This window comes from Budorcas taxicolor, chromosome 3 (assembly GCF_023091745.1).
Source record: "Budorcas taxicolor isolate Tak-1 chromosome 3, Takin1.1, whole genome shotgun sequence".
NCBI classification, from domain to species: domain Eukaryota; kingdom Metazoa; phylum Chordata; class Mammalia; order Artiodactyla; family Bovidae; genus Budorcas; species Budorcas taxicolor.
In genome coordinates, this window is record NC_068912.1 from 26,674,573 (window position 1) to 26,689,085 (window position 14,513).

Sequence of the window (14,513 nt, forward strand, 5' to 3'; positions counted from 1 at the left end):
AAATGAATGGCTAAGTGTACTGAATGGAATTTGCATTATCCATACCACTAGGAGGGACATTCTAAACATTTAATGACTGGCCAGGCACAGGCAGGGACCAATCTGAAGGAATGCCCCAGCACTGGAGCTGATCCTGGAAGCCCCCTGCTGTGCCGTGTGGTGTCCAGCTGCTGAGCGGTGGAGACTTACAGGATATGAGGAAGGGGCCACAGTTATTATTAGTGTGGAACTATTCCAACTTTTTAAAAACCAGTGTGGCCATTTCATGCATATTAGCTCTGTGTTAATCTAGATCACTTTGCATGTGTGTGTGTATGTGTGTGGGGGTGGGGGTATGTTTTTTATTCTGGTTAATTTTTTAAAAATTGAAATATAGTTGATTTACAATGTTTCAGGAGTACAGAAAAGTGATTTATATGTTCTTTTTCAGATTCTTTTCCATTATAGGTTACTCTAACCTGTTGAATATAGTTCCCTGTGGTATACAGCAGGTCCTTGTTGTTTATCCACTTTACATATACTAGTGAGCACCTGTTAATGTTGTTGCTGTTCATTCACTAAGTTGTGTCCGACTCTTTGTGACCCCATTGACCGCTTCCCTATCCCTCGCCATCTCCCAGAGTTTGTCCGAGTTCATGTCCATTAAATCTGTTAATACCAAATTCCTAATTTATCCCTACCCCGCTTCCTGGATATCACTTATATATTGTACTACTTACAGTACAAACATGGGGAGAAATTATTTTATGCTTTAATTCCATAACTTTCCCCAAATGGGAAAAATGTTTTTCAAAAAAGCAGAATTAATTTCAAGTAGTGTTAACCTGGTAAAGTGACAATGATCCTTAGTGGGTGAGAGGTAGCAGAAGCCTTCACAGGACTGTTTGTGTGCAGAGAATTTCTGTCATAAACTTCTACTTTACACTGATAAACTCCTGCTTCTTCCTCGGTGGCATCATGGATTAGGAGCCGAGAATGAAATGGAGACTGTGAAATCTTCGTCTTCCTTTGGAACTGGGGTAGGCAGCTCCCCCATTCAATAGTGCCATTGTGGGTGATTTGAAGAAGCAGATCAAAGGCTCGAGATCTGGCTGGCTGGAACAGCCATGTCACGGTGAGTGGAACCCTGAGGTCAGAGTAGCCAACCCTCACTATGCAGGACAGGTCAAAGGTGTTGGTTAATTTCACTTGTGGTAGACGGCTCATCAGACTAACTTGTAAACTTGACTCTGTGGGCAGAAACACAAAACATGATTTCTAACATGTTCATCAAATCGAGGTACAGTGCTTCTAAGTTTTCCTAGTCATCACCTCTTCACATGGAACCATGTGTTCACACACTGGGAGTATCAAATATTTGGGGGTAGAAATTGATTCACAGTACAGGCTGTCCTGAATTCTGACCCCAGTTTTCTAAAGTTGAACCTCCTGTAAGAGTGTTCTCAGCAGAGACAACAAACAGGCAGTGTTTCTCCAGTCCACTGCTTAGACAGCTGCTACTGAGGGGGTGGGGCGCCCAGCCCTGCTGGCCGGCCTCCTTCCCTTACCCCACTGCTGGGTGAACTATCACTGTTTTACACTTGCTACTGGAGATTCCGCAATCCCAGGCTGCAGCTGTCAGAAGCCTGAAGGTATGAGGCTCCGCTTCATTTGGCATATCTCTTTTCTAAGTCTACTCCAAATGATTCGATTTTGTTGTTAGCCTTGAATAACAACTTATAAGTTGCACCCTAAAGACCATCTTTATAAAGATGAGTAAACTTCAGAGACCAGTTGGAGACTTGGTAACCAGAGACCCTGCTCTGTATTCTGGGGTATACGTACTGTAACTAGAGGATTCAGGATGACGTGCAATCAAACTCCATGGCATCCCACTACAGAAGGAAGATACTGATGATATGCAAATTCAGCAAAGGCTTTCCCTGACACTTACTGAGGGGCTTTACAGTGATCGACACCATCTGAGTCCAGCTCTGATCTCTGGCCTGGCTCCGGGTCCTCTCAGACACTCTGCACTCGTACATGCCACTGTGTGTGATGGTGGTGGAGGTGATCTCAAGTTGGAAGGTGGCCCAGTCTGTTTTCTCCAGCCTTGCATTTCTGAGGTTATCGAGTTTCCCATATGAAGCACCTAGCTTCACGGTGCCATCCTGCTCCATGCCAGCCACAAACACCGGCTGTGTTTGGTTTTGTGGGACATGCCACCAGGCCACAGTCAGGAGATTCTCAGTTCCATCTGCCTTGCAGAGAAGGGTTAACACCTCTCCTTCCCACACTGCTTGCTGCCGGTTCTTGGTAGACACGACCACATTTCTTGCTGTGGATTACAGGTTTTAGAAGAAAAAGATATTTTGAGTAAATGAAAAGTTTTCTATAAAACAGTGGACTCTCATTAATTAAGACTTGACTACTTTGAGACAAATCCAATCAAATTGTTCACTCTTGTATCATCTCCCAGAATAAAAGATTTAATCAACACTTAAACAGTAGAAATGGCAGAAAGAACACCAGAAGAACTAATTTACATGTGAACAATTTACAGTTTGCCTTAAGTTTTAGTGGTTTTTTCCTTAGGAACATCTAGTTGGGAAAACACATGGTAATATTTTGTTAAATTAATTAGAGTTGGTGTATGAGAGTGAAAGTAATGAAGCTGTGTTTATTTCAATGTTTAGTTTTCTAGAATTCAGACTTTCACAGTTCAGAATGACTTTCCCCTCCTTACTTATCTTTCCCTAATTAGTATGTATCTGAACAGTGAAAAAGTACTGTTAATTATATTTCTGTTCAAAATACTGCCATTAAAAAACAATTACTTGAAGAGGGCGTGGAGAAAAGAGAATCCTCTTACACTGTTGGTAGGAATATAAATTGATACAGACCCTATGGAGAACACTATGGAGGTTCCTTAAAACACTGAAAATAGAACTATTGTGTGACTCCAAAATCCCACTCCTGGGCATATACCCAGAGAAAACCATAATTACAAAAGATACACGCACCCCAGTGCTCACTGCAGCACCATTTACAATAGGCAAGACATGGAAGCAACCTAAATGTCCATTAACAGAGAAATGGGTGAGGAACACGTGGCACACATATACATGTAATATCACTCAGCCATAAACAGGAATGAAACTGTGCCACTTGCAGAGACTGGGATGGACCTAGAGCTGTCATACAGCATGAAGAAAGTCAGAAGTTGAAAAACAAATACTGTGTATTAATGCATATATGTGGAATCTAGAAAAATAGTACAGATGAACCTATTCGCAAAGCAGAAATAAACACATAGATGTAGAGAACAAGCATATGGACACCAAGGGGGGAAACAAGGGGTGGGATGAATTGGGAGACTGGGACTGACTTATATACACTACTATGTATAAAATAGATAAGGACCTCTGTTGGGGCACAGAGAACTCTACTCAATGCTCTGTGGTGACGAAGAGGGGATATATGTATAGGTATAGCTGATTAGGTTTTCTGTATAGCAGAAACTAGCACAAAATTGTAAAGCAACTAAACTCCAATAAAATTTTTTTAATTAAAAATTTCTTCTTTTAAAAATTATTTGGGGGAAAATGTATGTATATATAAATATACATATACTATAAATACAGATATACTTCCCCCTCAAGTATTTATATATATATATATATACATATATATACACACCTATACACACACACACACACACACACACACACACACACATATATACATTTCTCTTTTTCAAATCATATGTTCACTCATATATATTGTTGGCTGAAGGGAGAGCCTTCCTATATCTGAACTACAGTGTAAAACAGTAAGTGTTAAGTCTGGCTCCCAGATGGAAAATTCAAGATGATCAGAAATGTGGACATCCTTTCAACAGATACTTCCTGTGAGAGGCCTTGTCCTAGGTGCTTTGTGGGCAATGCAAAGATCCCTCAAGCTCATGCATCCTAGGCAGCCCAGCCTCATGCTTAAGGCCAAGGTCCCTGGAGTTATTATAGAATTACCCTGGACAACAAAGTGAACCTCTCTGAGCCTCAATTTCCTTTCCTGTAAAGGAAAGAAGGTAATAATAGTGCCTCACTTTTGCACTGTGAGAAGACTAAGTGAATGACACGTGCAAAAGGCTTACCCTGGCTGGCAAGGAAAAGTGCCCAGCAAAAGTGAGCTACTAGCATTAGTGTGTAATGATAGTCCCTTCATGAGAGCAGAGGTGTTCAAAGTCAGAAAAGGAAAATAAAATGAATTTTTTTAAATTTATATTTTCTAGACTCGTGGGATCTTAGTTCCCTGACCAGGGATTGAAACTGGGCCCTCAGCAGTGAGAGCACAGAATCCTAATCATTGAACCACCAGGGAATTTCCAGGAAAACAAAACAGAACTGGCTTTTGAAATCTTAATAGTATCTAAATGAATTTGCAGATTGATCTTCTCTGCTGAGGAAGAGTTCTGTCTTTAACAGCTTTATGGATGAACACAATGTTACCAAGACAGAAAGAAGGCTAATGTCCACAAATAGATTAATATATATCTACCTATTACATATATATGTATATAACATAACATATATAAACATATATAAAACTTGCTTCCAAATTTGGGGTATTAGGGGCATTATTACACTTAATTTTTTTGAAGTTAAAAATAGACTCATAACTAAAGTTTCAAAATTAGAGGGGAAATTATTAGTCACAATCTTACACTTCAAGTGTAACCATTATGATAGGTTTCGAGCAGTTTCAGTTTTAAAAAAAAAAAACTGTGGTTTCCTTACTTTATCGTGGTCATTGCTATCTCCGAGTTAGAAGTGACACACTCACCAGGCATGTGTAAGGTGGGCATGCACAGTGGTAGGGAAGTACCCTCTTCTGTTTAAAACATTCATGGGATGATAAAACTGCTCATACTTGAAGTAACGGTTTGCGTTTCAAAACCAAATGTTCAATAGGATCTTTAATAAATCTGTTACTAACTTTTTCTGTTTCTGCATAAAAAGAAACAGGTTGGACTCTGGCCTGTACAAAGTATTATTTTTAGCTTGGGCAGACCACCTACTTGATAAGCTTGTGATCTATGTGCCCCAAAGCACACATTTTGGTCCCTTTGGGACAGATTCCTATGTCCTGAGTTTATGAAAGGTTTACAGTTCTGCTCCAGTGGAGATAGATACACAAAGTTGAGATTTAGCTCTGTGTAAATAGGTAAACACACCTACATAGTTTTTTCTGAATCCTAGCAAGAAAGACCAAATGTTTAGTGTAAAAACTAACACCAACACACTTCTTGGCTCGCCAATCTAGGCCAAAGCTGTGCATCTTCACTCCAAGCAAATGGGGTGATGGAGAAGAGCATGGAAGTGTTTGTGTCTATGGAGATGCCTCCAATAAGCGAGTACAACAAGGACATCTTCATTTTAGGTTTGCTATTTATTTATTTTTTTGGTTTTTGCTTTGGGGCAATTCATCTTTCTAGACTTTGAATTTAATACTCAGCCCAGAAAATCATAGTACTGCTTGTGGATTTATCAGTTTTCTCTCCACACAAAAAGCACTGATTATTCAAACATGCTTAAGGTCACGCAGCCTTCAGAAACTTAACAGGAGCTGAATGGCCTTCCAGATAATCAGACCCAGCCTATCTGACCCAGATAGGCATCTCGCCACATCACAGCAACATGCAGGCAATAGAGTCTGCCCACTCTCACTTCTTTTCTTACTCTGAGTCATGGGTTGATGCAGAATTAAGACTAAGTATCATTCCCTGTATCAGGTTAAGAACACGGAGAACGGACCTAAGACATCTGAAAGATGCTGAAACAGTAGAAGGGGTAATGTGGGTGTTTATTTCTCAGGAAAGAGGCAAGTATAAGCTCTTTTCTCTTAATCTACTCAAAATACACACACTCACAAGGAGACAGAAGGCTTCATGAACGCAGGTATTCTCGGCTGAAAGAAAACCCAACACACCAATCAGAAATAATAGCAAAGAGAATCAAGAATCTAAGATGGCAAGAAGGGACTTAACGGCAGTGAAATTAGATTATCTTAAGCTGAGGAAGCTGAGAATTAGTAAAGTGAAGTACATGGAGTATTCATGGTCACAGACCATTTATTGGCTTAGGAGTAGGACTCAGGTCTTCAGCTATATGGGTGCGTGCTCAATCACTTTATTTGTGTCCAACTCTTTGTGACCCCATGGACTGTAGCCCACCAGGCTCCTCTGTCCATGGGATTTTCAGAGAATACTAGAGTGGCTTTCCATTTCCTCCTATAGGGGATCTTCCCAACCCAGGGATCAAACCTGAGTCTTCTGGGTTTCCTGCATTGCAGACGGATTCTTTACCCACTAAACCATCTGGGAAGCCCCCAGGTTTTCAGCTAGTTTGGGTGCTTCCCTTTACTCCACTCCACCTCAAAGTGACCTGATTGATACCTGACTTCTGGAGACCTCCCCTGTGTCCATGAAGGTATCCAGTACTCACAAAGGAGGACATCGAAATGCAGCCCAACCATGTCTGGCCCCAACTTCACATACCTGCTTGCTTCCAAAGGTGTACAAAGCTGTCTGGTGACTGTTTGTTCTGAAGCACCTGCCAGGAGCCTATCTGAGCTCTTGTTACCTCTGCCACTGCACATCTGTATGCACCTTCATCCTCTGGGCCCACAGAGAAGATCTTGAGAGAGAAAGACTTGGGGCTTAACTTTGAAACCTGGAGCTGTCCTTGACTTGCTCTTTCTTGGTAATCTTTCTTCAGATCCAGAACTCCGCCAGCATCAATGTGGGCCGTTTCAACATCATTGAAGAACCAAGTGGCCTGAAGGTGTGGGTCCTGGCCACCACCCATGACCAGGCAAACCAGTTCTAAGGATTTTCCTTCATGTACCGTGCTCTCAGCTCTAATGTTGACTTGAAAATCTCTCACTAGGAAACAAAAGCAAGGCAGATATTTAGAGAGGCCATTGCACCTATTCCTTTAACACCAGAGAGAGATGCGATCTCCTATCAGGATAGTACAGGGATTGAATTTAATGTGGGAGATCAGAGATAGGCCAAAGAAATGCCTAGAATCAAAAATGCCCTTGACTATTTTTTAAATCATCTAGAAAGAACAACACATGTGATTTTCTGAATGCAATACTATTAAGAAAGATGAATACATGGATGTGTAAAGTACATAGTAATGTATATTTTAAAATAAAATATTTTATACTATGTTGAACTGACATAAACTGTGATTTCTTGCTCTCATTTTTGGGTGAGAATATCCAATGGAATTTTCCTAAGTTAAAAGCATATGTGATATATGGCAAATCCACAGCTAACAGCACACTTAACAGCGGAAAACTGAAAGCTTTTCATCTAATATCAAGAATAAGACAAGGATGATTATTCTCACCACTTCTATTCAACATGGTATTGGAAGTCCTAGCCAGAGCAATTAGACAAAAAAAGAAATTAAAAGCATCTACATTGGAAAAAAAGAAGAAAGACTCACTGCTGGCAGATGACATGTTCTTACATATAGGAATCAAAAGAAAAAAGGAAAAAAACCCCACCAAACTCCACCAAGAAGCTGTTAAAACTAATAAAGAATTTCAGTAAAGCTGCAGCATATAAAATCAACACATGAAAAAATCAGTTAGATCTCTATATATTAACAATAAACTATCAAAAAAAATCAGAAAACAATCCCATTTACAACAGTATCAAAGAGAAGAACATACTTAAGGATAAATTTAACCAAGGAGGTAAAGAGATGTACAATGAAAACTGTAGAACACTGATGAAAGAAACTGAAGATGAAACAAATAAACAAAAAGATATCCCATGTTCATGGGTCAGAAAAATTAATATTATTAAAATGCTCATATCACCCAAAGCAATCTACAGATTCATTGCAATCCCTATCAAAATTCTAATAGCATTTTGAAATAGATAAAAACAATTCTGAAATTCATATGGAACCACAAAAGACCCTGACTGGCCAAAGAATTTTGAGCAAGAGTGGTAGGTTTCACATTACCTGTTTTCAAAATGCATTACAAAGCTACAGTAATCAAAACTATGATACTGGCATAAAGACATATAAACCAGTGAAACAGGATAGAGAACCCAGAAATAAATTCATGAATCTTTGTCAATTAATCTTCAATAAGGGTTCCAAGAACACACAACAGGGAAAAGATAGTCTCTTCAATAAATGGTGTTGAACCAACTGGATATCCATATGCAGAAGAATAAAGCTGGATCCCTATCTCACAGCATATTAAAAAAAAATAAACTCAAAATGAATTGAAGATTTAAACCCAAGATCTGAAATTGAGAAACTACTAGAAGAAAATAAAAGGGGGACTTCCTTGGTGGTCCAGGGGTAAAGGCTCTATGCTTCTACGGCAGGGGGCATGGGTTCGACCCCTGGTCAGGGAACTAAGATCCCACGTGTCATGCAGCATGGCCAAAGAAAAAAAGAAAAGAAAAGAAAAGGAAAACCTTCCTGACATTAGTTTGGGCCATGGTTTTCTGGATATGACCCCACAAGCACAGGCAACAAAAGCAAAAATAGACAAGTAGAATTGCATCAAACCAAAAAGATTCTATACACAAAAGAAACAATCAGCAGAGTGAGGAGACAATCTATAAAATGGGAGAAAATATTTGCAAACCATCTATTCAAAAGAGGTTCCTATTCAAAATGTATAAGAAACTCATATAAGTTAATAGCAAAAAATTTCAAATAAGTTGACAATGAAAAATGATCTGACTAGGTATTCTCAAAAGAAGACATACAAATGGCTAAAAATATAGAAAGGAAGATGCTTTTCACTAATCACCAGGGAAATACAAATTGAAGCCACAAGATATCACGTCACATGTTAGAATGCCTGTCATCAAGAGACAAAAGATAGCAAGGGTTGGTGAGGAAGGAGAAGAAAAAAGAACCTTTGTATACTGTTGGTAGGAATGTAAATTGGTATGATCATTATTGAAAACGGTATGGAGGTTCCTCAAAAACTAAACGTAGAACTTCCACATAACCCAGCAATACCCACTTCAGGGAACATATCCAAGGCAAACGGCACAGCGTCTCAAAGAGATACCTGCTCTATGTTCATTACTCATAATATCCAAGATACAGAAGCAACACAAGTGACTATCGAAGGGTAAGTGGACGAAGAAAGTGTAGACATACACAATGGGCTATCATTGAGCCATGAGGAAAAAGGAAATCTTACTCTTTCAGAAACATGGATCAACCTGGAGGACACTTTGCTATGCGAAATAAGCCAGACACAGAAAGACTGTGGAAACTAAACATGTTGAACACGTGGAAGCAGAGAGTAGACCCCTGGGTGCCAGGGCTTGTGGGAGTGGGGTAAATGTGGAGACGTTGGTCAAAGAGTACACAGTTTCAGTTATGCAGGAATAAGTTCTGGAGATCTAATGCTTTCAGTTAGTAATACTCTGTGGTGTTACCTGAAATTTGCTAAGAAAGTAGATCTTAAGTGTTGCCACATACACGACGCAACCATGTGAGGCGATGGATATGCTAATGAACTTGATCATAGTCACTTCACAATGCAAACAGATATCCAAACACAGTACTGTACACCTTAAACATATACAAATTTTTATTGATTTAAATAAATAAATTTTAAAAATAAAGACTTTTACATTAAAAAAAAATCTTTTTCAAAGAAAGGGGGAAAAAAGCATATTATGTGTCTCCACAAGACTCCCCGTGTATAATTTGGACATATAACGCCATCAGGACAGTTTTTAATGGAACAGAATAATACTCCTCTTTAAGGAAAAAATGAAAACTTCAATCAATCAACCATCACCGGATCATTGCTGTTAGCATGAATGTTTATGGTTTTAGATCTCCTCCTAGTGGACCAAAGCTCATGTGGAGAGACCAGGAATTACAATGGAGGCTTCCTGCTTGCTCTGGTGAAAATGCCAATGGGTCATGAAGAGTGACATTATTGCAAGGTAAAGGAGTCAGGCAGAGGGAGCACTGACAAGGCTTCACATTGGAAACTGGGGCTATTCTGAGGCCCAAGTGACTGTGGTGAGAGGGCCTTGGAGAGACACACCTGTCTTCAAACACCAGCTCCACTTCTCACCAGCTGAGCAAGCTTAGGCAGACCATTAGCTGGGGCTTTGGGTTGTGTTTCGAAAAGTGGAATTTGACAACTTGCTCTGAGGCTGGTTGTTAGGACTACGTTAGATAATGCAACTGAAGTGCTTACACAGAGCCTGGCAAAAATGGCAACAAAACTATTTCCCTGTATGGTTTGTGGAATCTAACTAACAGTCAACAGATGTTGTCCCATATAAAACCTCCCGTGGACATAGCCTGTGGACAGAGCCCCAGATGAGTATCTTTCTTATTTATGCTCCAAAAATGACAAAAGCAAAATTTATCCAAACTTTCTAAAGAATCTTGTTTTATATTCAACCAAAGATTTTAAAATAAAAATTGGGAGTTCCCTAATGGTTCTGTGGTTAAGACTCCATTTCTGGTGGCCCTGTGGTTAAGACTCCAGGCTTTCACTGCCGAGGGCATTGATTCAGTTCCTTGTTAGGAAGCTAAGATCCTGCAAGACTTGTGGCACAGCCAAAAAAAGGGGGAAAAAACCCCAAAGAAACAGAAAGATATCCCCCAAATACCCACCACTAGCATACTAATAAATTTCCTAAGAAGATAATTACCTGCCGGCTGGACCCTGAGGGTTGTATGATCTGTCTGCTTTTTCGTGATGGAAGTCCAGGTTTCATCAGGATCCTGAATCCATTCAGTTGCCTCACAGAACAGCTGACCTTGGTCTGAGGGCTGGAGCCTCCCCATGGACAGCCTGAAGGTAGTGACCCCAAGCTTGTCGAGTCGCACATCACCAGCTGCAAACCTCTCTGTAAACAAGGGCCCAGGGAGCAACGTAAAATCTTTGGAGAGGGAAATAATCTTGCTGGCTTGGCTTCCTTCTCCATCCTTCATCAGGTACCAGGTGATGGAGAGGTGGGTGTGTTGAGCTGTGGCTTTGGATGCCTCACAGGTAAGTTCCAACCGCTCACCTTCCTCCTTGTTTAGAGTCTGGGGAGCCATGGCCACCGAGAGGGTATCTGGAATAACTGGACAGAGAGGAATGATGGTAACTGACTTAGTATCAATTAGAGGCTTAGTTAGACTAGCCTCTTTAGATGAAGGTGGTGGCCTGACCCACCATCTGTAAAGTACATTCGTTGAGTTGGCTTCCCATCAGCCATATGCTTTACCTATTACCAACAGGAACACTGCCATCTATGTACATACAGTCTATGGAACCTGGCAAAGCTCTTGGTTCACTGTTATGTTTTTAGCATAGTCTGTAACCCATTTAGCTACTCAGACACAGGTTTTAAATGGGAAAAGCACAAGGAGCTAGAAGACCTATATTCTGATCCTATATTTGTCCCTATTTGACTCCATGAACTGGAACAAGTCACTTGTTTGGGCCTTCACCCGCTCCTTTATAAAATAAAGTTCTGAAATAATCTGTTATAATTTATCTTTCAGCGCCAAAATTCAACCCTTACCAAAGTTTTGATAACCATCCTATACCCTAACATTCTCTTCCTCCTCAAAGGAGATCACTCAGCCTAAGTTTATGTGAAAGCAACATTTAGATTCAACAATGAATGTTTATTGAGCCTCTACTCAGTGCTAACCACTGTGCTAGGGAGTGGAGTAAATGTTCTCTTACATTGCTCGGGGTAAGATCAGAGACGGTCATATAAGAAGCTGATTACCACATAAACTGAGTGAGTGCTAATAACAGTGGTGTGAATAGAACCACAAGAAGGAACAAAGATGGGAATATTGCCTGCAACAGTCAGAACAGGTTTCACAGGAGAGGAAATGTTTAAACTGGGTTTGAAAGTATATGTAGGAGTTTGCTAGGCTGAAAAGAAAGTGATAAGATATTCTAGGCAAAGGGACAAAACAGTAATTTCAAATATGATCCTTGCCACATAGGAAAATACACTAGAGAATGGTAGTTTGAGAATAACTATTTCCACGCTAATGACTTACTTCCTATGATATTCAGTTCGGTTCAGTCGCTCAGTCGTGTTATATATAAATGTATTATATCAATACCAGCTCTTCTATCAAGTTAATATTCTGCTTCCAAGAAGAGACACGAGAACTCTCAAAGCTTTGTCTGATGCTGTGTTATATTATCAACCCATGGATAGCTGTGGGCAAGGCCTAGGAATACCACATCATATCTAACTCTTCATGACAAAGTTGATTGGGAAAATGAATTGAGAGTTTTAAAGAATATGAGATATCTATCTGTGACAAACTCCAAAATATCCAGAAGGGTTCATGGGCTCTTTTGCTAAAACAAGCAGAACAATATAAAGCCATGTCACAGTGCAAGGCATTGTGATGATGGAGACTCTGGTTTGTCAGGGGCTGGCTAGCAGAGAAGGGCACACAGCTTACCAGTAAGAGTAGTCTTCGCACTGTAGGTCCCGTAGTATCTTTCATCAGTGTTGGGTGTGAAACACTCATACTCGCCAGTATCCTTCATCTGGAGCTTGGAAATGTGCAAAAAGACTGAGTTACCCTGGACCCTCTCCACGTAGATTTCCCTACTTTTTACTCGCTCTGCATACACTACATAAGAGAAGGTGTCATCCATGGTGCTAATGATCTGGATTTCTTGTGTCGGGGCTGTCGGCAGGTAAACAGACCATTGGAAATGCTGCTCAGAAGGTCCTTGGTGGCCAGTTACGTTGCAGCCGATGCTGATGGGGTAACCTTCAGCTCTGAATAGCGGTCCTTTCTGAACTGTTACTTCTCGCTGGCCAACGCTGAGCTTAGCTTGCAAGTAGGAGAAAGAAAAGGGAATAAAAATAGATTAGTGCTCCAGTTCCCAATGTGCCACAATATGTAGCTCCCTGTATTACAATTCTAGAAAATGAGATCACAGGTTATTAGCTGTAATCAACTCAAATGTGCAATACCTTCTTCAGGCTGAGGAGCAGAGGAATGGCTTGATGAGTTAATTGTTCTTTTATAATTCTGATTTCTAGAGTAATCTCTAGTCTCTTAAAAAAGAATAGCTTCACCAGTGTAACATGACCACTTCTATAAAATGCACCTACTTACCTAAGTGCACCTGAAGTAAATATGATGCAGGATAATTCACCTTTTATGTTATTTTATGGAAAAATTCTCAGTATACTTCCTCGAGCCTCCAGTTCTTAGGGACCTGCCATTGAGCTGTCCTAACAGAAATGATTGCTACTGTGTGGGTGATCAAGCTACTTCGGAGACCAAGTCCACGGCAGTGGCCCTGGTGCTATGACTTTTCCCACTGATTGGTTGGAACTGTTTGTAGCTCCCGGCCAGGTCTGGTGCAAGATTAGCTAAACTTAGCATCTGAAGAAGCAGCAGTAATTCCTTTCTATACCATAGAGGGTTTTTCTTGTACTTTTTTAAAGAGCCACTACAGCTTTATTGAAAAGCTTCATAAAAGATGACTGTCAGGTCCAACAGGATCCGGGATCAGACTTAGTTTAGTTGCTCTCTTATTTAAAGCTTTCAGTTGGGATCACAGTGGAATGCTTCACGTTAGGACAAATCTCAAGTATTAGGTTTAAAGGAGAAAATATTATTTAGGAAATAAATATTTCCTTTGACATACACATTTTCAAAATCAAGACTTTTTAAGAAATTAAAGTGTATTATTTCTTATGTTAAATTAAAGTGTTTATTTCTTATGTTAACATTAAAGGCTGGTTTATTTTGTGTTACAGAAAGAACGATGAACAAGTGATAGAGATACCACAAAGGTGAGCTAGGTCTTTCACTCAGGGCCTAGGGCCCAGGGCAAAGACATCAGAAGAGTCCAACGGGGGCAATTACTGGTATTACGGAATTACAGAGTAGAGTTCATAAGCAGGAATGGAAGAAGCAAGAGCATCTGCTGAATTTTGTGAATCCACAAGGACAAAGAGTAAGGCAGACCAGTTTGGAACAAAAAGTGAGAGAAAGGAAAAATGACATTACAGGGACCATGGTAAGGCTAAATTTAGAAATTTTAGAATGAAAACAATTCTGATAGGAGGGGACCTGCAAAAACAGGGAGAAAGCGTAATTGGTCATGATGTAGTCAACTAAAAATTGCATATGGATACAATCAATGCAAAACTGGAAAAGAAACATCCTATCAACCAACCAACTGTATACATTTCCGGTAATCATTTAAAATATACTAATTTATTCATAAATCCCAGTTAAATGTGAGACATATACATTAGGCTTTTTTTGTAATAAGCACTTAGGAATAGAAGTTAGAAAATGTGAGAAAAAATTTTGTTAATTTAATTTATTTCAAAACAGGACTTTTTACTGAAGTATAGTTGATTTACAATGTTGTGGTAGCTTTAGGTATAGAGCAAAGTGATTCAGTTAACAAACTCATATATCTATTCTTTTTCAAATTCTTTTCCATTATAG

General features: G+C 39.8%; 1 protein-coding gene across 1 annotated transcript in view; it reads right to left on the reverse strand.

Annotated features, from left to right (window-relative positions):
• Window positions 1-14,513, reverse strand: part of CD101 (CD101 molecule) — a 47,645-nt gene that overhangs the window by 15,621 nt on the left and 17,511 nt on the right. The window contains exons 3-7 of the mRNA XM_052637979.1: window positions 12,492-12,872; window positions 10,718-11,134; window positions 6,536-6,922; window positions 1,934-2,317; window positions 825-1,229 (exon numbers count right to left, since the gene is read on the reverse strand). Coding sequence (XP_052493939.1) covers window positions 825-1,229; window positions 1,934-2,317; window positions 6,536-6,922; window positions 10,718-11,134; window positions 12,492-12,872 — 1,974 coding nt within the window. The remainder of the gene's footprint in view (window positions 1-824; window positions 1,230-1,933; window positions 2,318-6,535; window positions 6,923-10,717; window positions 11,135-12,491; window positions 12,873-14,513) is intronic.